Source organism: Scophthalmus maximus, chromosome 7 (assembly GCF_022379125.1).
Source record: "Scophthalmus maximus strain ysfricsl-2021 chromosome 7, ASM2237912v1, whole genome shotgun sequence".
Taxonomy (NCBI): Eukaryota; Metazoa; Chordata; class Actinopteri; order Pleuronectiformes; family Scophthalmidae; genus Scophthalmus; species Scophthalmus maximus.
In genome coordinates this window covers 21,059,426-21,078,407 of record NC_061521.1, presented here as the reverse complement: position 1 = coordinate 21,078,407, position 18,982 = coordinate 21,059,426, and the positions used below count along the sequence as shown (strand labels likewise).

General features: G+C 51.0%; 1 protein-coding gene across 4 annotated transcripts in view; it reads left to right on the top strand.

The window, feature by feature from the left end:
• Nucleotides 1-15,666, top strand: part of tspan9a (tetraspanin 9a) — a 142,060-nt gene extending 126,394 nt beyond the window's left edge. For 3 of the 4 annotated variants that reach the window (XM_047333475.1, XM_035642887.2, XM_047333473.1), the window contains 6 exons: nucleotides 554-745; nucleotides 3,462-3,536; nucleotides 9,033-9,134; nucleotides 9,379-9,510; nucleotides 11,604-11,687; nucleotides 14,811-15,665. In XM_047333475.1, the coding sequence (XP_047189431.1) occupies nucleotides 554-745; nucleotides 3,462-3,536; nucleotides 9,033-9,134; nucleotides 9,379-9,510; nucleotides 11,604-11,687; nucleotides 14,811-14,882 (657 nt within the window). In that variant the 3' untranslated portion in view covers nucleotides 14,883-15,665. Of the gene's footprint in view, nucleotides 1-553; nucleotides 746-3,461; nucleotides 3,537-9,032; nucleotides 9,135-9,378; nucleotides 9,511-11,603; nucleotides 11,688-14,810 lie in introns of all 4 variants that reach the window. The other variant, XM_035642886.2, reaches the window with a different exon arrangement.
• Nucleotides 15,667-18,982: the final 3,316 nt, after the last annotated feature.

Genomic DNA, 18,982 nt, shown 5'->3' with positions numbered 1-18,982 from the left:
GGAATTGCTCCCTCTAGGTTAAGTTCAAATCCACTGCAGGTGGTTTTTTGGAAAGTTTTCATTTTTAGGTGGGGGGGTGGCAATAATTACATCTGTTTGTTGTGGGTTTAACATAATCAGCTCAAACGTGCAAAACCAGCCGCGGCCCAAGTCCAATTTTTTTTTTTTTTTTTTTTTGCTCTAATCTCTTGCAGAGCTGTTATTGGCTTATCATAGTTGTAATTGGTGTAAACTCTCTTTTTCTTTTTTTTTTCGAGCGGTGCTTGGTGATGGATGATTGCGTGGATAATCAAACCAGAAGGAAATTGAGCCGGTCGCACGCCACACGTCTTTGGAGCCGGGAGTTTTGAGTTATTCCAGCGTCAACCTTACTCTGTAGATTGTTGCTCAGGAGGTCTGTCGTCACGAGCCAAGTCCGCCAGGGGAAAGCTGAAAATGGTCTTGGCTGTCGATAATGTTTGTGGCTAAGCCCTTAAAAAAAAAAAAAGATGGCAACTTATCCGCCTGTTTGTTTTCTCACCTTGTTCCCCGTCTCATCCTTTCTACCTTGCAGTTGTGCGGCTGCGGGCTGCTCGGCGTGGGCATCTGGCTCTCGGTGTCCCAGGGCAGCTTCGCCACCTTCTCGCCCTCGTTCCCCTCGCTGTCGGCCGCCAACATGGTCATCGCCATCGGCGCCATCGTCATGGTAACGGGCTTCCTCGGCTGCCTGGGCGCCATCAAGGAGAACAAGTGCCTGCTTCTGAGCGTGAGTCCAATCTGCATACCTACGCACGGCGCCGTTCTAGGCCAAGCATCAATGCACACACTGTGTCTCCCTTCTCAAATCTGCTCTCCTCTTTTATTTATTGATTTCCTTTTTCCTTTTCTCACACGCCCCCAACATCACCCATGCAAATATTGACAGACTTGCCTTGTGGAGACAGCTTCTCACATATATATATATATATATATATCTATCTTTACACCCACGCACGCTGGTCACAGGCCAGTGGAAACAACCGCAGCGCATTTGTGTTTGTCTCCCAGCCGGAACCTCGGCGGAGGTAGACGACTGACAGACGGAGCTCAGTCTGCGTTATGTCAAACCTCCGGGGGGCTCGCAGAGGGAAGAACTAAAGCGGAGCGGCGGATTTCTCCCTCCCGGCGAATTAACGCCAACGCGTTCGTGTCAATTCCGCGAGCTCCGGTCACATCCCAGCGAGGGAGCCGTCGGTCAGGAGGCCCATTGCGTCGGCGACGTCGGCCCATCGCCGCGTGCACATAGAACTCTAAAGGCACTGGGTGTTTTCCCCCCTGCTCATAGTAATCGAGCATGTTCCGTAATTCAGCCCAAATACTTCTCTGTCTTGAGATTGCAACATTTGTGGTTTCAATCGTTCATTGCGACAGCAAAAAAGTTCACACAGCGGAATGAGGTTCGCATGAGTCCTCAGCAGAAAAAAAATTTAAATAAATCTTCCATGGACAGAAACTTTAAATGAGAAGTGCGGTCGGGGCTCTGGGTACTTAACATCACAAACAGCTCGATCCCTTGAAGCTCTTGCGTCAGTCGAAAGCCTCGGCCAGAAACGCCCAGCGTTCGGCGAAGGCTTCGCTCACCGGCCCAACAACCGTGAAGCCGGGAGAGGAAGAGAGGCGAGCGCGGGGAGGAATTTGACAGGGGGGGGGGGGGGGGGGAGATAAAGAGAGAGCGGCTTAAAGGAAACTCCAGAAGTCCAAAGGTTTTTTTCTCGAGTCTCTCGCCGCACCTTTGTGTGGCTGCATGTCACATTTGGACGCAACAATTCTGCCGAGGTGCGGAAGGTGTGGAGTTGAGCTGCTCTTTCCTCTTCATCTGTCGCACCAAGAGTGCTCCCTGGGGCGGGGGGGGGGGCGGACGCAGGCCCCTGGAAAAGATCAGAGCGAGGGGGGGTTTTTTAGATCTCCCGGAGCGAGAAGATCTGAGCGTTTACCTTGAAATATAATCTGTGCAGTTCCTCCGCGGACGACTCTCCATTAGAAGCATTCCACGCTCCCAGACATCGTCAGCGGTGAGCTCGCAGGCGCACGTCGGATCCGTAAGCGGAGCAACCGGAGCGGCTTTGTCTTTCTCCGAGCACCGAGAAAGCGACTGTGAAAGCGCTACAGCGATACACTTAGCCCAGATACCCAACCAATAACAAACTGGTGGGAGCTATTTCATTTGGGCCTTGACACACAAAAAAAAAAAAGAAATCGCAGACCCCCTCCCAACCAACTGAGCTGGAAAAATACAAAACTAGGTTTCACGTGCCTCGTCCCATGCTGTGCACAAGAGCTCGGTAAATATTGAGCGGAAGATGGGGGAGAGGAGAATAGCTGATGAAGTACAAGGCTGTGTTGGAAACTAATCTTAGGAGGTATTAAACCCCCCCCCCAACACAGACACACACACACACACACACACACACACACACGTTCACTTCTTCTTCTGCTCCTTCCTTCACATCCACCTCCTGTTTCATCTCTCTTTCCCCAACTCTTTTGAAGGTTTTTCAGTGTCTGTTTCCTGGATTTCAGATGTTCACACATTAGGAAATACACTTTGAGTTTGTTTTTCTTGCTGAGAGTTGGCTCAATCTCTATTCCATATCAATATATAACACCTGCAGGTTTGAACGGTAAATCTGCAGCTATACGGCCAGCTGCTGGTCAGCCTGGCTAATAGAAATATGAATAAAGAGTATAAAATGAGAATAAAAAACTATGAGCACAATACAAAAAATATATATATAAAGTATAAATAAATATGTGTTTAATATTTATCTTAGTATTAAAGCTACAGTGTGTACTATTTAGGAGAACTTATTCACAGTAATTGAATATACTGTCCATAACTATGTGTTCATATATGAATGTATGAACCTGCAACAAACCAATGTTTTTGAATGAGTCAAATATAGTTACATGAGGTGGACCCGACCTCCGCGTGACAGTTCAGAATACGTCGCATTCCCGTTGAATATTTTAGCGCCGGCGGAAACCGGAAAGTGTCCCCGTCGGGTGCTCGGGTGCTCAGTTGGTCGCGGTTTGCAACTCTACCACCAACAATTACACACTGTAGCTGTAATATCAACCTTACAAGCATTAAGAGCTCCGACTCTCATCATTCAACTTTAAACCATAGAGCAATTAAGTGCATTTCCAAAATGATCTCTTAAACCTCAGTTAGCTGATGAGTTCAGAAAGAGGCGATCACACGGCGACATGATGCATTTGTGGTAAATTGTGACATGTAATCTACACTCATGTGATCTCAAGTGAGCTCCTGACATCCTGTGGCACAAACAACTACGGCCACAGGCGCAGTCTCTCTCAATTTTATATTCGACGTGTTTGAATCGGCCTGACATGGTGGATTTACTATACGGCTCGAGCAACTGTTAAAACAAGACTCCGTCTCTGTCTCTCTCTCTCTCTCTCCATCTCTCTCCCTCTGACAGTTCTTCATTGTCCTGCTGATAATTCTCCTAGCGGAGCTGATACTGATCGTCCTGTTCTTTGTGTACTCGGACAAGGTAAGTTCATTTTCTCTCTGTTTCTCCCCATGTCCTCGTGTCTGAAATGTTACAGCTTGTTGACTTCGGGTCGTTCCGGTTAACTTCCCCTATGCGGAGTGTGTGCACACACACACACACACACACACACACACACACACACACACACACACACCACATGTCGAGACTGTCAAGTAATTCGTTTGCACTTTGAAGATCCCAAGCTTTGGAAAGTTAATGACTCTAAGCTTGCACACAGACAACAACTGCACAAAGCAATAAAAGGTGTTAGTGTGAGGAACATATGTTCCAGTTCCTTCTTGGGGGGGGGGGGGGGGGGGGGGGGGGGGGGGGGGGGGGGGGGGGGGGGGGGGGGTCAGGGTCTAGTCTTTTTATATTTGGCTATTTGTCAGGCAGGAGTTTGAATGTCTTTATTCTTCCCTTAACCTTGGAGTCAAAGGTTAGCCCCCCCCCCCCCCCCCACCAGTTGCCTCCCTGTAATTGGTCCCAAGCATATTTCCCATGACCCCGCGGCTGCGCTCGAGTCAGGTGTACGTCCTGTGTGGCTGCGACAGATGATGGTGTGTTAAGGATCTGGAGGATTACCGACTGGCGAGTTCTTCCCCGTGCTCAATCAAATCCCCTCGTCCCGAAGATGACAAATGTCCCGGCCGGGACGAGTAATGAAGTCTTCTATCAGTTTTCAAGGACGCGGCGCCGATAGACCGGGCTATTTATATATTCAGAGTGGCCGCGTCGCCGGCGGCCCCCTCGGGATGGCGGGCTAATTCTCACCCTCGGTTCTCCGCGGATATTGCTCGGTAACTAAGTCAGATAAAGGAATTCATTTAGCGGCCAATCCGTTTTGAGATTCGGATCAGGTCGCGCAGGCAAACACCCCTGTCAGGGAGTAAATATGCCTGTTGCCTTATCTCCGAAAAATATTACCGGCCTAACTTTTGAAGGGAAAAAAGAATCCAAATGCAGAATCCCTCGAGGAGAATTTAAATAGAGAGCCTCTTGACTTCAGAGCCGCGCCTTCCCACCACCTGTCGAGTGTGTGTGTGTGTGTGTGTGTGTGTGTGTGTGTGTGTGTGCGTGTGTGCGTGCGTGCGTGCGTGCGTGCGTGCGTGCGTGCGTGCGTGCGTGCGTGCGTGCGTGCGTGCGTGCGGCGGGGGGGCAAGTAGGGGTTAGGATTTTCGTAAATAAGAATGCACTCTGCATTAGTAGAGGCGGGCAGGACGAGGGGAAGACTTCCTCATTCTCTCCAGTTCTAGTGAAGAGCGACTTTGATTTCTTTGTCCCTTCTTGATAAACCAGTGTGTTCATACCAGCTTACACCCAATGGGATATGAAACCCCGATAATGCCAAATCATATTTCCCCTTTATTTGATCACCGAGTGTCATTGGAAGGAAAACTGTAAGTTATTGGAGGTGGCATTTTCAGACTGCTTCCAAATGCTATTACTCAAGACTCAGACACGATGTGTTAAAGCAAATCAGGATCAGATGAAGAACAATCAGTGTCCATCACAGAAGGCCTTCGGATATTGCTTTTCCTGTTTTCGCTTCCCTCTTCTTCTTCTCTCTCTCTCTCTCCGTGTCTCTCTCTCCTCTCCAGCCAGATCTAGTATGCTGTGTGAGGCGCCCCTCATCCTCTGTTACAGCCTGTGATCAGAGGAATCACTAATTCCCTCTTCCTATTTGATCTCCTAATCACAAGGCATTTATTAACAAGTCTGGAAGACGTACAGTGCTTGGCAGCCCTTAAATGTGTATCAGCGGACGCCCCGCTAAAACAGATATTTTAGTCTCTCAAACAGATCATCTTTAAGTCATGAGCGACGCCTCTGCGAACCGCGGCGCTTCCGGGGGACAAGCCGTCGACGGGATGCGGGGAAGGAATTCAAACAAAGTGTCTGGTTTTGTTGCAAGAGCTGATTATTTTTTCTCTCGTTTAGTCCCCCTGCCTCTCCCTCTTATTTCTGCATTCCCCACCTTCTTAATCCTGCTTAAGACCTGCAGCTCCCTCTTCTTAATGGAGGGGGTTTTCCGCTCGTCTTTTACCTTGCCGCCAGGTACGGCCTGTGCGCCACGGGTACGCCCGCCCGCCTTGCCCCCCAACAGCCCGGTGGCGTGAAAGCGCCGCCATTAGACGCCGGGTTACGAGGCGGCCGCCGTGCATAGCAAAGGCCGGCCCGGCAGTTTGGCAGACCAGCTGACTGCGGCAGATGGCCGGCCCACGAGCCAGATTACAGCCATCCGTCGTTAATGCCGTGGCCTCGTTGTGCCGCCGGCAGGTCGGCACGTCGGGCTGGGCCACATCCTCGACGCGTTGTAGTCACTCACAGAACTGTGTTCAATGACTTATCTCTCCAGGCCAATTGCGGTATTGTGGCAGGGGGTCTTTCCTTTCGCTGTGTTGTGGAAGTGGCCCCCGGCCACACGGGCTCTACCCGGCACCGGCTCGCGGAGCAACCGGAGGGAATTGAGTATCTTGTTTAATGACGTGCAGATTTGCTCTATTTCATCCAGAGAAACGGCGAAAATGAATTACATTTTGTTCTGGATCGGGCGGCTGTTCTTCAGACGTCACGGTTTCCAGTCTTCCACATGCGCTCAGAGGCTCGGTGGAAAAGTTCCACAGAATGGGCTGGAGCCAATCCCGGCTGACGTTGGGCGAGAGGCGGGGGCTCACCCTGGACAGGTCGCCAGCCTATCACAGGGCCACATACAGAGACGGACGACCATTCACTCTCACGTTCACACCTACGGGCAATTTAGAGTCTCCAACGAACCTGACCCCATTCTGCATGTCTCTGGACTGTGGGAGGAAGCCGGAGAACCCGGAGAGAACCCACGCGCACACAGGGAGAACATGCAAACTCCACACAGAAAGGCCCTGGTTGGTCTGAACCCAGAACCTTCTTGCTGTGAGGCGAAACGTGCTAACCACTACGCCACCGCGCAGCCCCCAGCCTTGGTTGTATAAATTGTAAATGGAATGTATTTATAAGGCGCTTTTCTAGTCACATAGACGACTCGACCCAATTTAAAGTCAAGTGTCTCGCCCAAAGGACACGTCGGCGTGCGGGCTGACGGACGCTGGGATCGGAGGTCGGCGGACGAACGACTCTACCTCCTGAGCCACGGCCGCTCCCACGGTCAAATTTCTGTCTTGATCGTAATACACACACACACACACATTACACTTACCGTTTGTAATACACAACAGATGGGTTTGTTTTTGCTCCTTCTGGGCGTTGGTTATGTCCTGTTACTCAACACCCTCTGTTCTCTTTTTCTTTTTTAACGACACGATTGGACAACCGGGAGACCGATTCATTCTGGAATGAAACACTACGGTTGGAAGAGTGGGATTTCTCAAAGTGATAAATAGCAGAAGAAGAGAATAAAACTCACACACACACACACACACACACACACACACACACACACACCCCCATCAGACCACATATCGTAAATAAGCAATGCTTCTCTCGTGTTGTGTGAGAAATTTCAGCTGCTTTCATGCACAGTGAACATTGAAACGCAAAAAACAAAAAAAAAGGGGGGCATCAGACTTTTCACATGTCTTTGTTAAGTGAAGCATCGTTGCTCGGTCGTGGTGCTTGTGATGAGTCGGGCGGAGGGGCTTCGTGTCTACACGGTGACGGGTCCCAGTCTACCTGGTGCCCAAAGCGTCACCAGATCCAGGCCCCCCCCCCCCTTGAGCGGAGTCGGGCCCCCGGTTATGTGTTAAACAGTTTCCTGTACCGGCAAGACGCGAGTTTCAGTCGAGAAGCTTGTTGTCTTTGTCGGTAAGAAGAGGAAGAGGAAGAAAAAAGGGGCTGCGGCAACAAAGGACGTGTTTGAATCTGCTCCTCTTTTCGCAGGGCGAGAAAAATGGGTCAGAGTGTTGCAAGATCAAATCCCCGTTTGTTCCCGAGTCATTCGTCTGCCTCTCGTTAGCCGTGAATCTGGATCATTAACTCTCATTTCGGGGGGGGGGGGGGGGGGGGGGCGTAACAAAGACTTCCACTATATTACACTTATCTTATGCTCAAAAGTATTCTCGGGGATGTTCCGTATTAGCTCGCATGATTAATGAAGGCACGTTTATTTCCGAGGAAACATTAATTACAAAATAGATGGGGGGGGGGGAATCCGTTTGACTTTTATGTGTAATTCTGCAAATAGTTATCATGTGCCCGGAAAGTGTTTTTTCTTCCCGCCAAGAAGGACTGCTGCAGCGCTTCATTTCACAGCTCCACTCGGTTCCCTGTGCCCGTCTCTCATGTGCAGCTCAGTGCAAGCAACTAATTAGTCAGGCCAAGCTAAGATCGGCTTGCAATGTTGTTTCTTGAAATTGTATTTTATAAAGAGCGCCCGAAAACTTTATTAACCAGGCCGCTTCAAGTTTTTTCTGCTCCCGTTGTCTGTCTGTTTTTTTTAAATGAGGGGATTCGCTGAGCAATGTCTCGCCGTGCACCCGTCGTCCTCCCCCCCGCCCCGACAGCAGAGTTGACAGCTCCTTGTTGTGTCAGGCGGCGACGGGCGCGATGCTGCTCCTCTTCCTGTGTGCACATCACAGCTTTCCTGTCTTCTAATTCGCAGGGGCACAGTCTGAGCCTGAGCCCTTCAGCCTGGAACCACAAGTGCATTTTGTGTGTGATATAACTTGTACCGCCTGTGATGCCGTACGTACGGGACGGCTCTGGAAGTATATGTCATTTCCCCCCCCCCTCCCAGCACTAATTTCCCCTGTATCTAGAAGCGTCCTTCCATCTGCACCGGCAGTTTCTTTTGCGAATCCCCAAAGGCGGCGGCAGAGGAACCGAAGGCCCCGATTGTGTATCTCAACATATGCAATATTGTGATATTAATCTACGTCAGACGGGGCACAGCGCTGAGCACATTGTTGGTGTTCAGTCAGGGGGAAAGAGATTTGTTAGCTCCGCTGAAGGGCATGTTGAAGAGCCGTGTGTGTGTGTGTGTGTGTGTGTGTGTGTGTGTGTGTGTGTGTGTGTGTGTGTGTGTGTGTGTGTGTGTGTGTGTGTGTGTGTGTGTGTGTGTGTGTGTGTGTGTGTGTGTGTGTGTGTGTGTGTGTGGGGCAGGCAGGGCGACCTCGACACATGACGTGTGTCAGATCTGCAGTCATCATGCAAAAGTCCAAGTCAGTGTAGCGGAGGTAATGTGTTTTTTGATGACAAGCGAAAAAAGGTCGCCTCGCGACCTTGTGCCGCCGCCGCCGCTGCCGTCGTCCTGCTCCGGTGGTATTTTGGTTTCCGCCGGTCGTCTACACACACCGTCCCCTACATATGTGTGATAAGGCGTTGCACATAGCCGCCGAAATCATGAACATGTGCGGGATTAGACACTGACAGTTGGAAAGAACCGAAGCAACGTAAAGGCGCCCAGACTCGCGCCCGAGATTCAACTTGCCTTCTCCAGCATGAGGACTGTGATAATAATAATAATAACCCCTCGACTGCTCTTGTCTTCCTCGTCTCCAGGTGAGTGAGAATGCGAAGCAGGACCTGAAGGACGGCCTGGCTCTCTACAACTCAGACAACAACATAGGCCTGCGGAACGCCTGGAACATCATCCAGGCGGAGGTACTGCCGGCCCGACCCTCTCAAATATCAGAAAGCGCCACTGTGAAAGTCAAACATACGTGCAAACTGAAATGCTCCTCGCTAATGTGTTTTTCCCGGCTTGTGGCGGTGACGTTAATGCAACACTGACACATCAAAACTTAATGTGGCCCCTGTAAAGCAAAGGACTCGTTTTAAAATACTTGTTTCATAAAAAAGAAAATCATTAACTAATCATGTGTTCCGTTTCCTTTTGCACGCGCAGTGGAAGTGCTGCGGTGTGATCGCGTACACCGACTGGCACGAGGCCCTGCAGGAGAAGGTGGTCCCTGACCGCTGCTGTCAGGAACATTACCAGAACTGTGGACACAACTCCACCAACATGTTCTGGAGCAGGGTGAGTTCACGTGGAACAACGTGTGCCGTGCGAGAGTGCGTATTATACATATATATACACATATATATATATATATGTGTGTATATATATGTATAATGGAAGGATTTGTGTCAGATTGAGGTGCTTTCTTTTTTTGGGGGGAATTAAGTTAATAAAAGAGACCGAAACGTACAGAATGACGCAACCTGACTGTGGCGAAACCCAAATCCACTTCAGAAACGGGAGGAGGGTCACTGGACACGCAAAAACTAGCACAAGATGACTCCAAAGAGACTCGCCACAGGCGCGGAGATGCAGAACGACCGCTGAGAGTTGAAAAAACAACAACCCACAAAACGACCTGGCCGCTAAACATGTGGACATTTGACATCTCCCTGATCGTACTGGGGGGGGGGGGGGGGGGGGGGGGGGGGGGGGGGGGGGGGGGGGGGGGGGGGGGGGGGTCTCATTATTCATCTATGTCGGGATCATCCTCCAGATCCATATGCTGCTCTTGTTTCATCTCGTGTTTGAACGAACGCGATTTCAAATGATCATCATGTCTTTTCCCGAAGCCAACACGACTGATATTAGCACGAGAGTGGCGGGGGAAATGAAAAAATCACGGAGCGCATGTATACATCTTTAATCTTCTGTCCATCTGTGGAGTAGTTCAAGTAGCTTTTAAAAGTGTCCCCTCTTATTGCTGAATTCGGTTCACGCTGGATATTTTTCCTCCCTTTTTTTTAAACCTTGCAGTACAATATTCACCAACCACCCCCCCCCCCCCCCCCCCCCCCCCCCCCCCCCCCCCCCCCCCCCCCCCCCCCCCCCCCCCCCCCCCCCTCAATTACAAGTCTAATCTGTGTTGGTCTGGCACGTGCGGTTTGTTAGCAGACCCCCAAAGTAGAGGATTAAAAATTGTAATATAATTGCCAAAATGAGAATAGGCAGACATTGAGCTGGCCCCATAGGGGAGGAAAAAAAAACGCAGCACTAAAAAAAGCTTTTGTGTGTGTGTGTGTGTGTGTGTGTGTAATCCTGCCACGAGGAAACGGCCACGCACCGTACGCCAGAGTTTTTTTAACAAGGCGCGCGAGCCGCCTCAGCGCCAAAAGCCTAACACTCCGCTCTGCAGCAGAGACCACCGTTCAAGTCGTCCGCCCCCCCCCCCCCCAGCGGGTGACCTCCGACTGAACCCGCTGTAGGTGGGGAATACTGTACGTTTAAAGTGCACACGTCTGTCCATGCGGCCCATAAGTCTGCATATGAAAGCCATCGCTCACGGGTCAGTTCACTTTCTTTTAATACCTCACCTGCTACTTCGTTCATGCAGGCGAGGGTCTATCTCGTAAGTAGGAAACGCAGTTTTTTTTCCTGTTTCTGGAGACTAAGTGTCCAAAGAGAGAGGTGTGACACACGTGTTTCCACTGTAGCGCGTCGAGGCCACGTTCCACGCTACCACTGCGTTTTTTTCAATTTCTGAACTCATCGCCGCTGCGACGTCAGCGCCCGGCGTCCAGACTGCTCCGGAGTCGTCCAGCCCCCTAAAAGTTGGGAGAGTGCAGCAGTTGATCGAGTAATCCATTAGTAATCGACTACTTGATTAATCGCAAACTATTTTCATATTCGATTGATCGGTTCAATAGGCTTTTATGAAAAAAAAAAAGGCAAAATTCTCTGATTTCCGCTTGTTGAATGTGAATATTTTCTGTTTTGTTTATTTTTGCTCCTCTATGACAGCTAACTAAATATATTTTGTGTGAACTAAACAAAACACCGTCTCGGAGTTTCGGGAAACACTATCGCCATTTTTCACCGTTTTATGACATTCTATGGACCAAACGGCTAATCGATGGATCGAGAAATGAATCCACGGATGGATCAATTATGAAATGAATGGTTAGTTGCAGCCCAAACACTTGTTCCACCTCGTCAGCGTTCCAAGAAAATAAACCCCTTGTCTGACTCTTCGCCGTCGCAGTATCTTTTAAGTAGCCGACTGCAGAGCAGACAGCCGGCCTCCTGTCTACGCCGGTTAATGTTCATCGGTGCTGATACCCTTTTTTGGTTTTTAGGAGACGCTTAACCGGCCTCTGTCTCCTTCATTTCAGGGCTGCTTCGAGAAAGTGGAGGAGTGGCTGGACGAAAACAAGCACCTGCTGGGAACCGTCGGCATGGTCTTCTTGGTGGTGCAGGTAGGAGGCACAGGGATAAATCGAATAGAAGAGGGGGGCTCTTCTATTCTTTCCTTTCCCCCCCCCTGCTTTTTGCCTTTAGTCTGCGTGCATGTGTGAGTATCCGTGTGTCTGGCATCAAGCGGCCTCGGCGCTACCAATCGTCTGCTGAGAGGCGCGCGGGGCCCCTGCGCTCAGTGGGCGTTCGGGGAACCCACACATCTTGAAATATTTAAGTCACTGTCTTCTGAACCCCCGATCCCGTCTGGGAGATTGAAAGCCCCCTGGCTGTGTTCCAGGCAGGCTGCAGACATGTATAAGGAGCCATTAGAAGATGGGGAGCAGAGATAGTGACTCTAGAGGAGCAGATTAAAGGGCTCTGTTGACAGATATTCCTCCGGTTGTACCGTTTCTCTATTGGTCCTAAACTCTGCTTTTACATCTCTTTATACAGTTAGTGTCTCACTTTCCCTTTCTTTGCAGTAGTTTCTTCCCACTTAGTCGGAGTCTTCGGAGTGAACAAAGCTAAAAACATTTTTCCTATTTTTTTTTTTCCACTGCCGGGCTGTTTTTGCGGTCTCTGTTTATTCGTTCCATACAGCCTGTGAACAGAATCTACAGATGTTGGCTCTGGATTGGCTAGTTGCCAACATAGGCAACTCACTGTGCGTGCGTGCGTGCGTGCGATGTGCAATATGATCGATCACTCTTCCTCTTGCCTAAAGGAAGCTGGTACAGGCTCCCACCATTAAATGGACGTAGACACCGGGTTTCGGAACGTGAAGCCAATGCGAAAGTGTCCAAGACCTGTATTTTCCGGAATGACCAGCAGAGGGCGACTCCCACTGGTTGCTATAGAAGTCTATGAGAAAATGACTGATTTATAACGTCAGTAAACATGGGGTTTATGGTCTCAATTGGACAATAGGGGCGTGGATACAGCGTGACTGACAGCCAGTGCCGTCCAATGGGTGCAGGTGTAAGTGGACGTGCAACGTCAGACTCCCCCTCCCCGCCGCTTCTCTAAAAATATGGTTAGTTCTGGTTTTAAAAGAAACCAAGATGGCGGCGGCCAAAATGCTAAACTGGAGGTTTCAAAATTGGCAGCTCACAGACCAATGGGTGACATCACGGTGGGTCGCCACTTGGCTCCCACACCCCCATCAGCCTGATGGATGGATGGATGGACGACTGTGTCTTTGCTTCACTTTGCACTTCCTTATTCAAACCTTTTTGCACCTACCCGACTATGCACTCATGTTGTTTAAATCGCGTAAAAATTCCACTTCACATCCAGTCTCAACATACTTTAAGACTTCTGCCTCGTCCCCGGCGTTATCGTCCCTAACAACGGCTGTCCGCGCTGCACCTTGCCACTTAAAGTCTGTTTCATCTTTAGCGCCTACCAAACATTTCTGGCCGCACATTAATATCTCAGTCGTCCGGCTCCTGCTAAAAGACAGATGCCCCGTCAAGTGCAACTTCCACCCACTCCTTCATATTTCTCTTCATGCTCATGTCTCATCCCCTCCCCTCCACTGCTTCCTTTTTTATCTCTCAACGTCCCTCCTTGCTTTCTGTCTCCTGCCCTCCCTGTGACGAGCATGACAAGCCTTCACTTTGCTGATCTGGCATTCCACGGTTCATTCAAGGGGTTTTATGAAACCCTGCCACATTCCAAGATGTCCTCGGGGGAAGACGGTGCCCGTTAGCGTTCACAGCCGCGCTGAGGGGGGGGGGGGGAGGTCGGCGTCGTGCAATTTATTGACCGACAGTAGATTAATATGTATTCGCGACGATCACACACGCGTCTCCGGTCACGCTCACGTGCATTTATTCCACCTCGCCGACTCTTCCCCTCGCGCTGTCTGACTCTGTCGCTTTCGTGTCTGACCATTTTGTCTTCTAACACACACACACACACACACACACACACACACGTCTTCCCTGTTTGTCGACTGATAAAGCAGAGTCGAACACGGCCGGCTGCACCGACTTCATTTTAAGGATCTCTCGCGCGCGCCACATTAACATACAGACACTCGTCCTCTCCAGGCGAGCGGCGAGCGGGACGGAGATGAAGACCTTGAGCTGTCAGGTCGGCAGACTCAAAGGCAACGGCGGGGATATACGCCACGGTGAAGAGCGGCGCTGACCCCGCGGTGTCACGTTACATCCTGAGGCGCGGACGGAATGATTTACACTCGCAAGCACATTTGACAGATGCCGGTGAAAGGCCTGTATGTGTACCTTTCAGGAAACCCCGCAGTCTTTTCTTTACATCCCGCAAGCGGAGGAACAGACGACTGGGCTCTGAGGGCCGTCCTGTATAGGATCAACTGTCACGCCGTCCCGCTCAGACTGAACGAGGGAGACGGATACAAAAAAACTTCTTTCTTCTTCTGTGCATCGTTGAGCCGCAGAAAAAGAAACAAAAGGATTGGGGCGTTGGCTTCGCCGGACATTTACGGGGGAAAAAGCATTGCACTTGTGTTGTTTTTGATTGACGGCACCTTAAGGTCGGCGTCACCTCTGCGGGGGGAATCGGAAGGTTTCCATCGTGCGCCGTAGGAATCCTCAGCGAAAAGTCCACGTCGCCTTTCCTTTATTCGAATAAGCGGGCGCTTTACAGTTCCCCCCCCCCCTCCCCCCCCCATCCCAAACTTTTTGCCAGATAACGGTTTCAGGATCAGGCCTTTGATGTATCAGGGGGTAATGGAAACTTCAAAGCGGTCGCCGGCGACTTTGATTCAATGGCATCTCCTTTTTGATTCAATTGACTTAATGCTCGCGCGCGGCGCACATATTTTCCCATCACAAAGATTCCGACGCTCGCGTTTGAAGGCCATCTGAAGAAGACGAAGAAGAAGAAGAAGAAAAAAAGAAGGGGAAAAAAGTAGAAAAAAGAGTTTGCGCGGAAAAGAAAAACATGCTCGCTCTCCGCCACAGGAATTACTGCGCATCAAAACACAAACTGGCCCGAGGCGGCGGCGGCGGCGGCGGCGACATCAAAAAAGACCGCGACGGGACGCGCGCGCACACATGTATGATGTGTGGGGGGGGAACGTACATTGTGTATACGCCGCACGCGCAGACACGCACTCAATATCTCCCCCTCTTCTGTCTTCTTCTCTCCCCCCACAGCTCCTGGGCATGGCGTTCTCCATGACACTGTTCCACCACATCCACAGAACGGGGAAGAAGTACGACGCTTAGCCGCGAGGGCCGTCGACACCCAGCGGAGAGGAGCCCCACTGCCTGATGGGATAAGACTGATTGAAACAGCCCCCCCCCCCCCCCCCCCGCTTCCCCATTCACTTAATAACCTCTTTAGAGCATCCTTTGCCCCCCCCCCGCCCCCCCTCCCACATCCCAGACCTTCTGTACAGATTCCAGCTGCTCTGATCTGCTCTCTCTCTCCTCTCACCACTCCTTTTTTTGCCAAAGAGTAAACCCAACCGGAAGAGAAGGGACAGCGTCTTTTGGCAAGGAAGAGAATCCCATTGTTTCTTCACTCCTCTTGAGTATTGCTTTTTGTTTTTTCTTTTTCTTTTTGCTTGGACTAACAATTTGCCGGAAGGAAACGACAGACTTTGAGCAAACGAAGACTTGACTAATGCCCCCCTCCGTCAAGCGATCAAACATATGAAACTGATAACACCCTCCATCTCTTGTGGAGCTTTTTATTTGAAATCTTTTTTCCCCCTCTTGCTAAATGAAGTCACCCCCCCCCCCCCCCCCCCCCCTTTTCATTTGTAAATGAAAGAATTTCCAACATGGCATGCTAGTTTTCTACTTCACTGATTAACGTTGTCGGCGAAATGTCAAACAATCTGTTTTTGTCTTGTGGTTTTTCTTTTTTCTTCTTCCCTGTAAGTGTGTCATCAATGCTCCTGTGCAATGTAAGTGTTGGACGGATCAGTGCAATGAGCTCTCAATGAGTGTGTGTGTGTGTGTGTGTGAGAGTGTGTGTGTGTGTGTGTGTGTGTGTGTGTGTGTGTGTGTGTGTGTGTGTGTGTGTGTGTGTGTGTGTGTGTGTGTGTGTGTGAGTATTGGGGGGGGGGGGGGGGGGGTTGGTTGGATTTGAAGCGTCGTTGCTGCAGAGGGGCACAGATGTCGGGGACGGTTTTCAAATTGAATCCGTGATTCCTTTTTTATTTTTATTTTCCTCCATTTGGCTGCAGAAAATTTGGGTAAAGTGAGCGTGAGTGGAGGGACGTCGTGTGAGCGTGAGGAATCAACGGTAGATTTATTTAATAGCAAATTCTGCAAGGACCCTCTCCGAACGATGAATTGTAATCTAGCTGTGTTGGCGCGCGCACACACACACACACACACACACGCACGCGCGCACACGCGGAGCAGCAGCGGTATCCTCGTTCCCCCTGTGAGACAACACAAATGGTGTAAAATGGCTCCGCCAGGACTCACAAGTCAAGAGATGTGTGGGGTGATGAAGTTACCACTTCGGAGGCCAGACGGAGTGTGTGTGTGTGTGTGCGTGCGTGCGTGCGTGCGTGCGTGCGTGCGTGCGTGCGTGCGTGTCAAGCTCTGTGGGTGTGATTTTATCACACTATAAGCTGCAAAGGACAGAAAATGAAGCATATAACATATAAGTCCAGAGAGGCGAGGGCACAGGGGGGCAAGAACCAGATCCGGCATGTTGCCTTGCTGCTGCTGCCGCCAACGACTGTCAGCGGAGGCAGCCGGAGCCTTCTCGCGTCCACGTTTTCTTGAGATCTCGTTCCGTTCGCACTGCCCCTCCTCATCGCGCGCCCTTCTCCGGCTGTCAACTCCCTCCTGCCTGCGTCCTTCTTTCCCGTTTCTTCTCTCACCCCAATTTACTCCAGACGTGTCGGAAACCAATGAGGTTTTTTTGGGGCTCCAAATCGGTGCACGCCATATCTCCGCTCGCAGTCTGCGCGCGTGTGTGTGTGTGTGTGTGTGTGTGTGTGTGTGTGTGTGTGTGTGTGTGTGTGTGTGTGTGTGTGTGTGTGTGTGTGTGTGTGTGTGTGTGTGTGTGTGTGTGTGTGTGTGTGTGTGTGTGTGTGTGTGTGCGGGGCGACTGGCTCATTGTTATAGGATCATTATTGAACCTTGGTCACGATCACGTTATACACTCCAGAGAAAACTGTTGAGAAGAAGAAGACGACCGATCAGACGGGTCGTAAGCGATGGATCATTTTTCACTGCTCGCCTTCGTTTTCTCTTTCAATTTGGTTTGGTTAACAAGGTCTTTTTTTTTGTTGTATTTTTTTAAATCATCTTCATCTGACTGCTCGCGTTCCTTTGGGCCGACAATCAGACCGAACTGCTGCTCTCTTCCAGCGTTCACCGTGACACACCGTGTTGTTGTTAGCCATTTGTGTGGGTTCAGTCGGCCGTGACCCCCCCCCCCCCCCCGCCCCCCGCCTCGACGCGGCGATGCCGTTTTCACTCGACGCAGATGCGGCAGCTGGTGCGAGGGGCCGCTAAAACATATTTCACATCCCGACCGAAGAAATGTGACGCGTTCGAGGTCCTTTTTTTTTTTCCCCGACCGCGCGCGGCTGTTTCCGATTACTGTGACAGATTGGACTTGAGGAGAGGGTCGACGTCGGGCGGGACCCCTTCACTGCACGCGGCCCCGGAATCACACGCGAGGTTACCGAACTCCGTGAACTGATAACGAGGACGTGGCTGCGGAGAACGTCCTGCAGGTGCAACGAAGACTTATTATGTCTGTCGGTTGATCTGAAACAGGCCGCGCCCGCCGCCACGCCCGCCGCCACGCCCGCCGTCACGCCCGTTCCCCTTCACCCTTTCTGACAAGCAGGTGTTTGCTCTGCTTGCAGACACCTATAAATCATCCTGTTACCATCGTCTCGTGCCTGTAATTCTCAAAATCGATATAAATTGACTCTACTCGTAGCGAACTACGCGTTAAAAACATGTCGTATGATTTCAGACGGAGGAAAAAGGACACTCCGTCCAAAAAAACACATGGCAAATCAAGATCAAGGCCTCCTCGCCCATCACACCTTCCTGCGGACAAAATGCCGAAACTAAAAGGCCGTGTTGAGATGAGGGGGCTTCATGCGTCGACCCTGCTGGCTGTGATTCACCGCCTGCCCCGACTCTTCTTGTTGTGTCCGCGGGGGGGGAACATGACAGCTGCTGATGTACGGCACAGGCACGGGCGGTCACACACACACACACACACCAACCCCCCCGCGCCCCCCCCCCCCCCCGCCGCAAACACACTGCACATCCCTTATTTACTGACGCCCGGCGGTGCAGAAATACAGATGTGCATTCTTTTGCACGCCACCAGAAGGCGGCGAAATCCCGCGGGCGGGGAGAGACGCTGCGGCTGCGGTCGGTTGTGTGAATCGCCCCCGACCAGAAGGAGTTTACAAGAGACGCGAGACTGAATGATTTGCTGCGTTGGCTCATCTTGCGTCGGGCGTGAAACTCGTGTCACAGGAAAAGAAACTTCTCCAAACCCCGACGGTTTTAACTTGCGAGAGCCGAAGTGTGTAACTCCTCCTCCTCGCCCTCCACTGATCTGACTGTGCTGACATTCTGACACCCGGCTCTTCATGTCAGGCGAAGTGCTGATGAATGCCATTTGGACTGGAGCTGTTGAATTTGTGTTCTTTCGGTTATTGCTGTCTTCACGTTTGTTTTTATGCGATATACTGTTGTTTCTCTCGGTGTGGGATGCACCATCGTGGCACATTGTGCGACCATGACGCCATTAAGTGTTCGTTCCTCGGAGGGTTGGTCCCGCTGACGTTCCCTTCCACGAGGAAGCCACAGGCGGTCAAAGCAATTAATGCAGAATTGATGGAGATGGAGAAATCCGGCATTAAATCGCGGGGCGGGAAAACCCCCCCGCAGGAATGGCGCACTGCTCGCTTGTCAACGTGCGTCTGCGCGTGAAGGCCCAGTTCAGTGGAATCAGGACGTCCTGCTGCAAACCGCCGGTGTGAGGCCCCCGTTGTGCCGATCTGGAGCATGAACTATGACCCGACCCCACAGCGCCGAGCCGATGTCACTGCAGTCAATCAGTGCTGTACGCGTGGCCCGGGTGTAAATATTTCCATCTGCCACCGCTCAGCACATTTTACGTACAGTTTATTTGTTGCCACTCTCTAATTTGAGCATGCCTGACAACACATCTGCTCATTTTGCATAGACACACCTCCTCCACCTGTATGTTATTCGTCTTCACATGTTGACGATGGTTTTTTTTCCGCCCCCCCCCCCCTGTTTTCCCTTTTTCAGTCCGGGAGCCTGTGAACGTTTAATGTAAATTTGTGTTTTCATCTTTT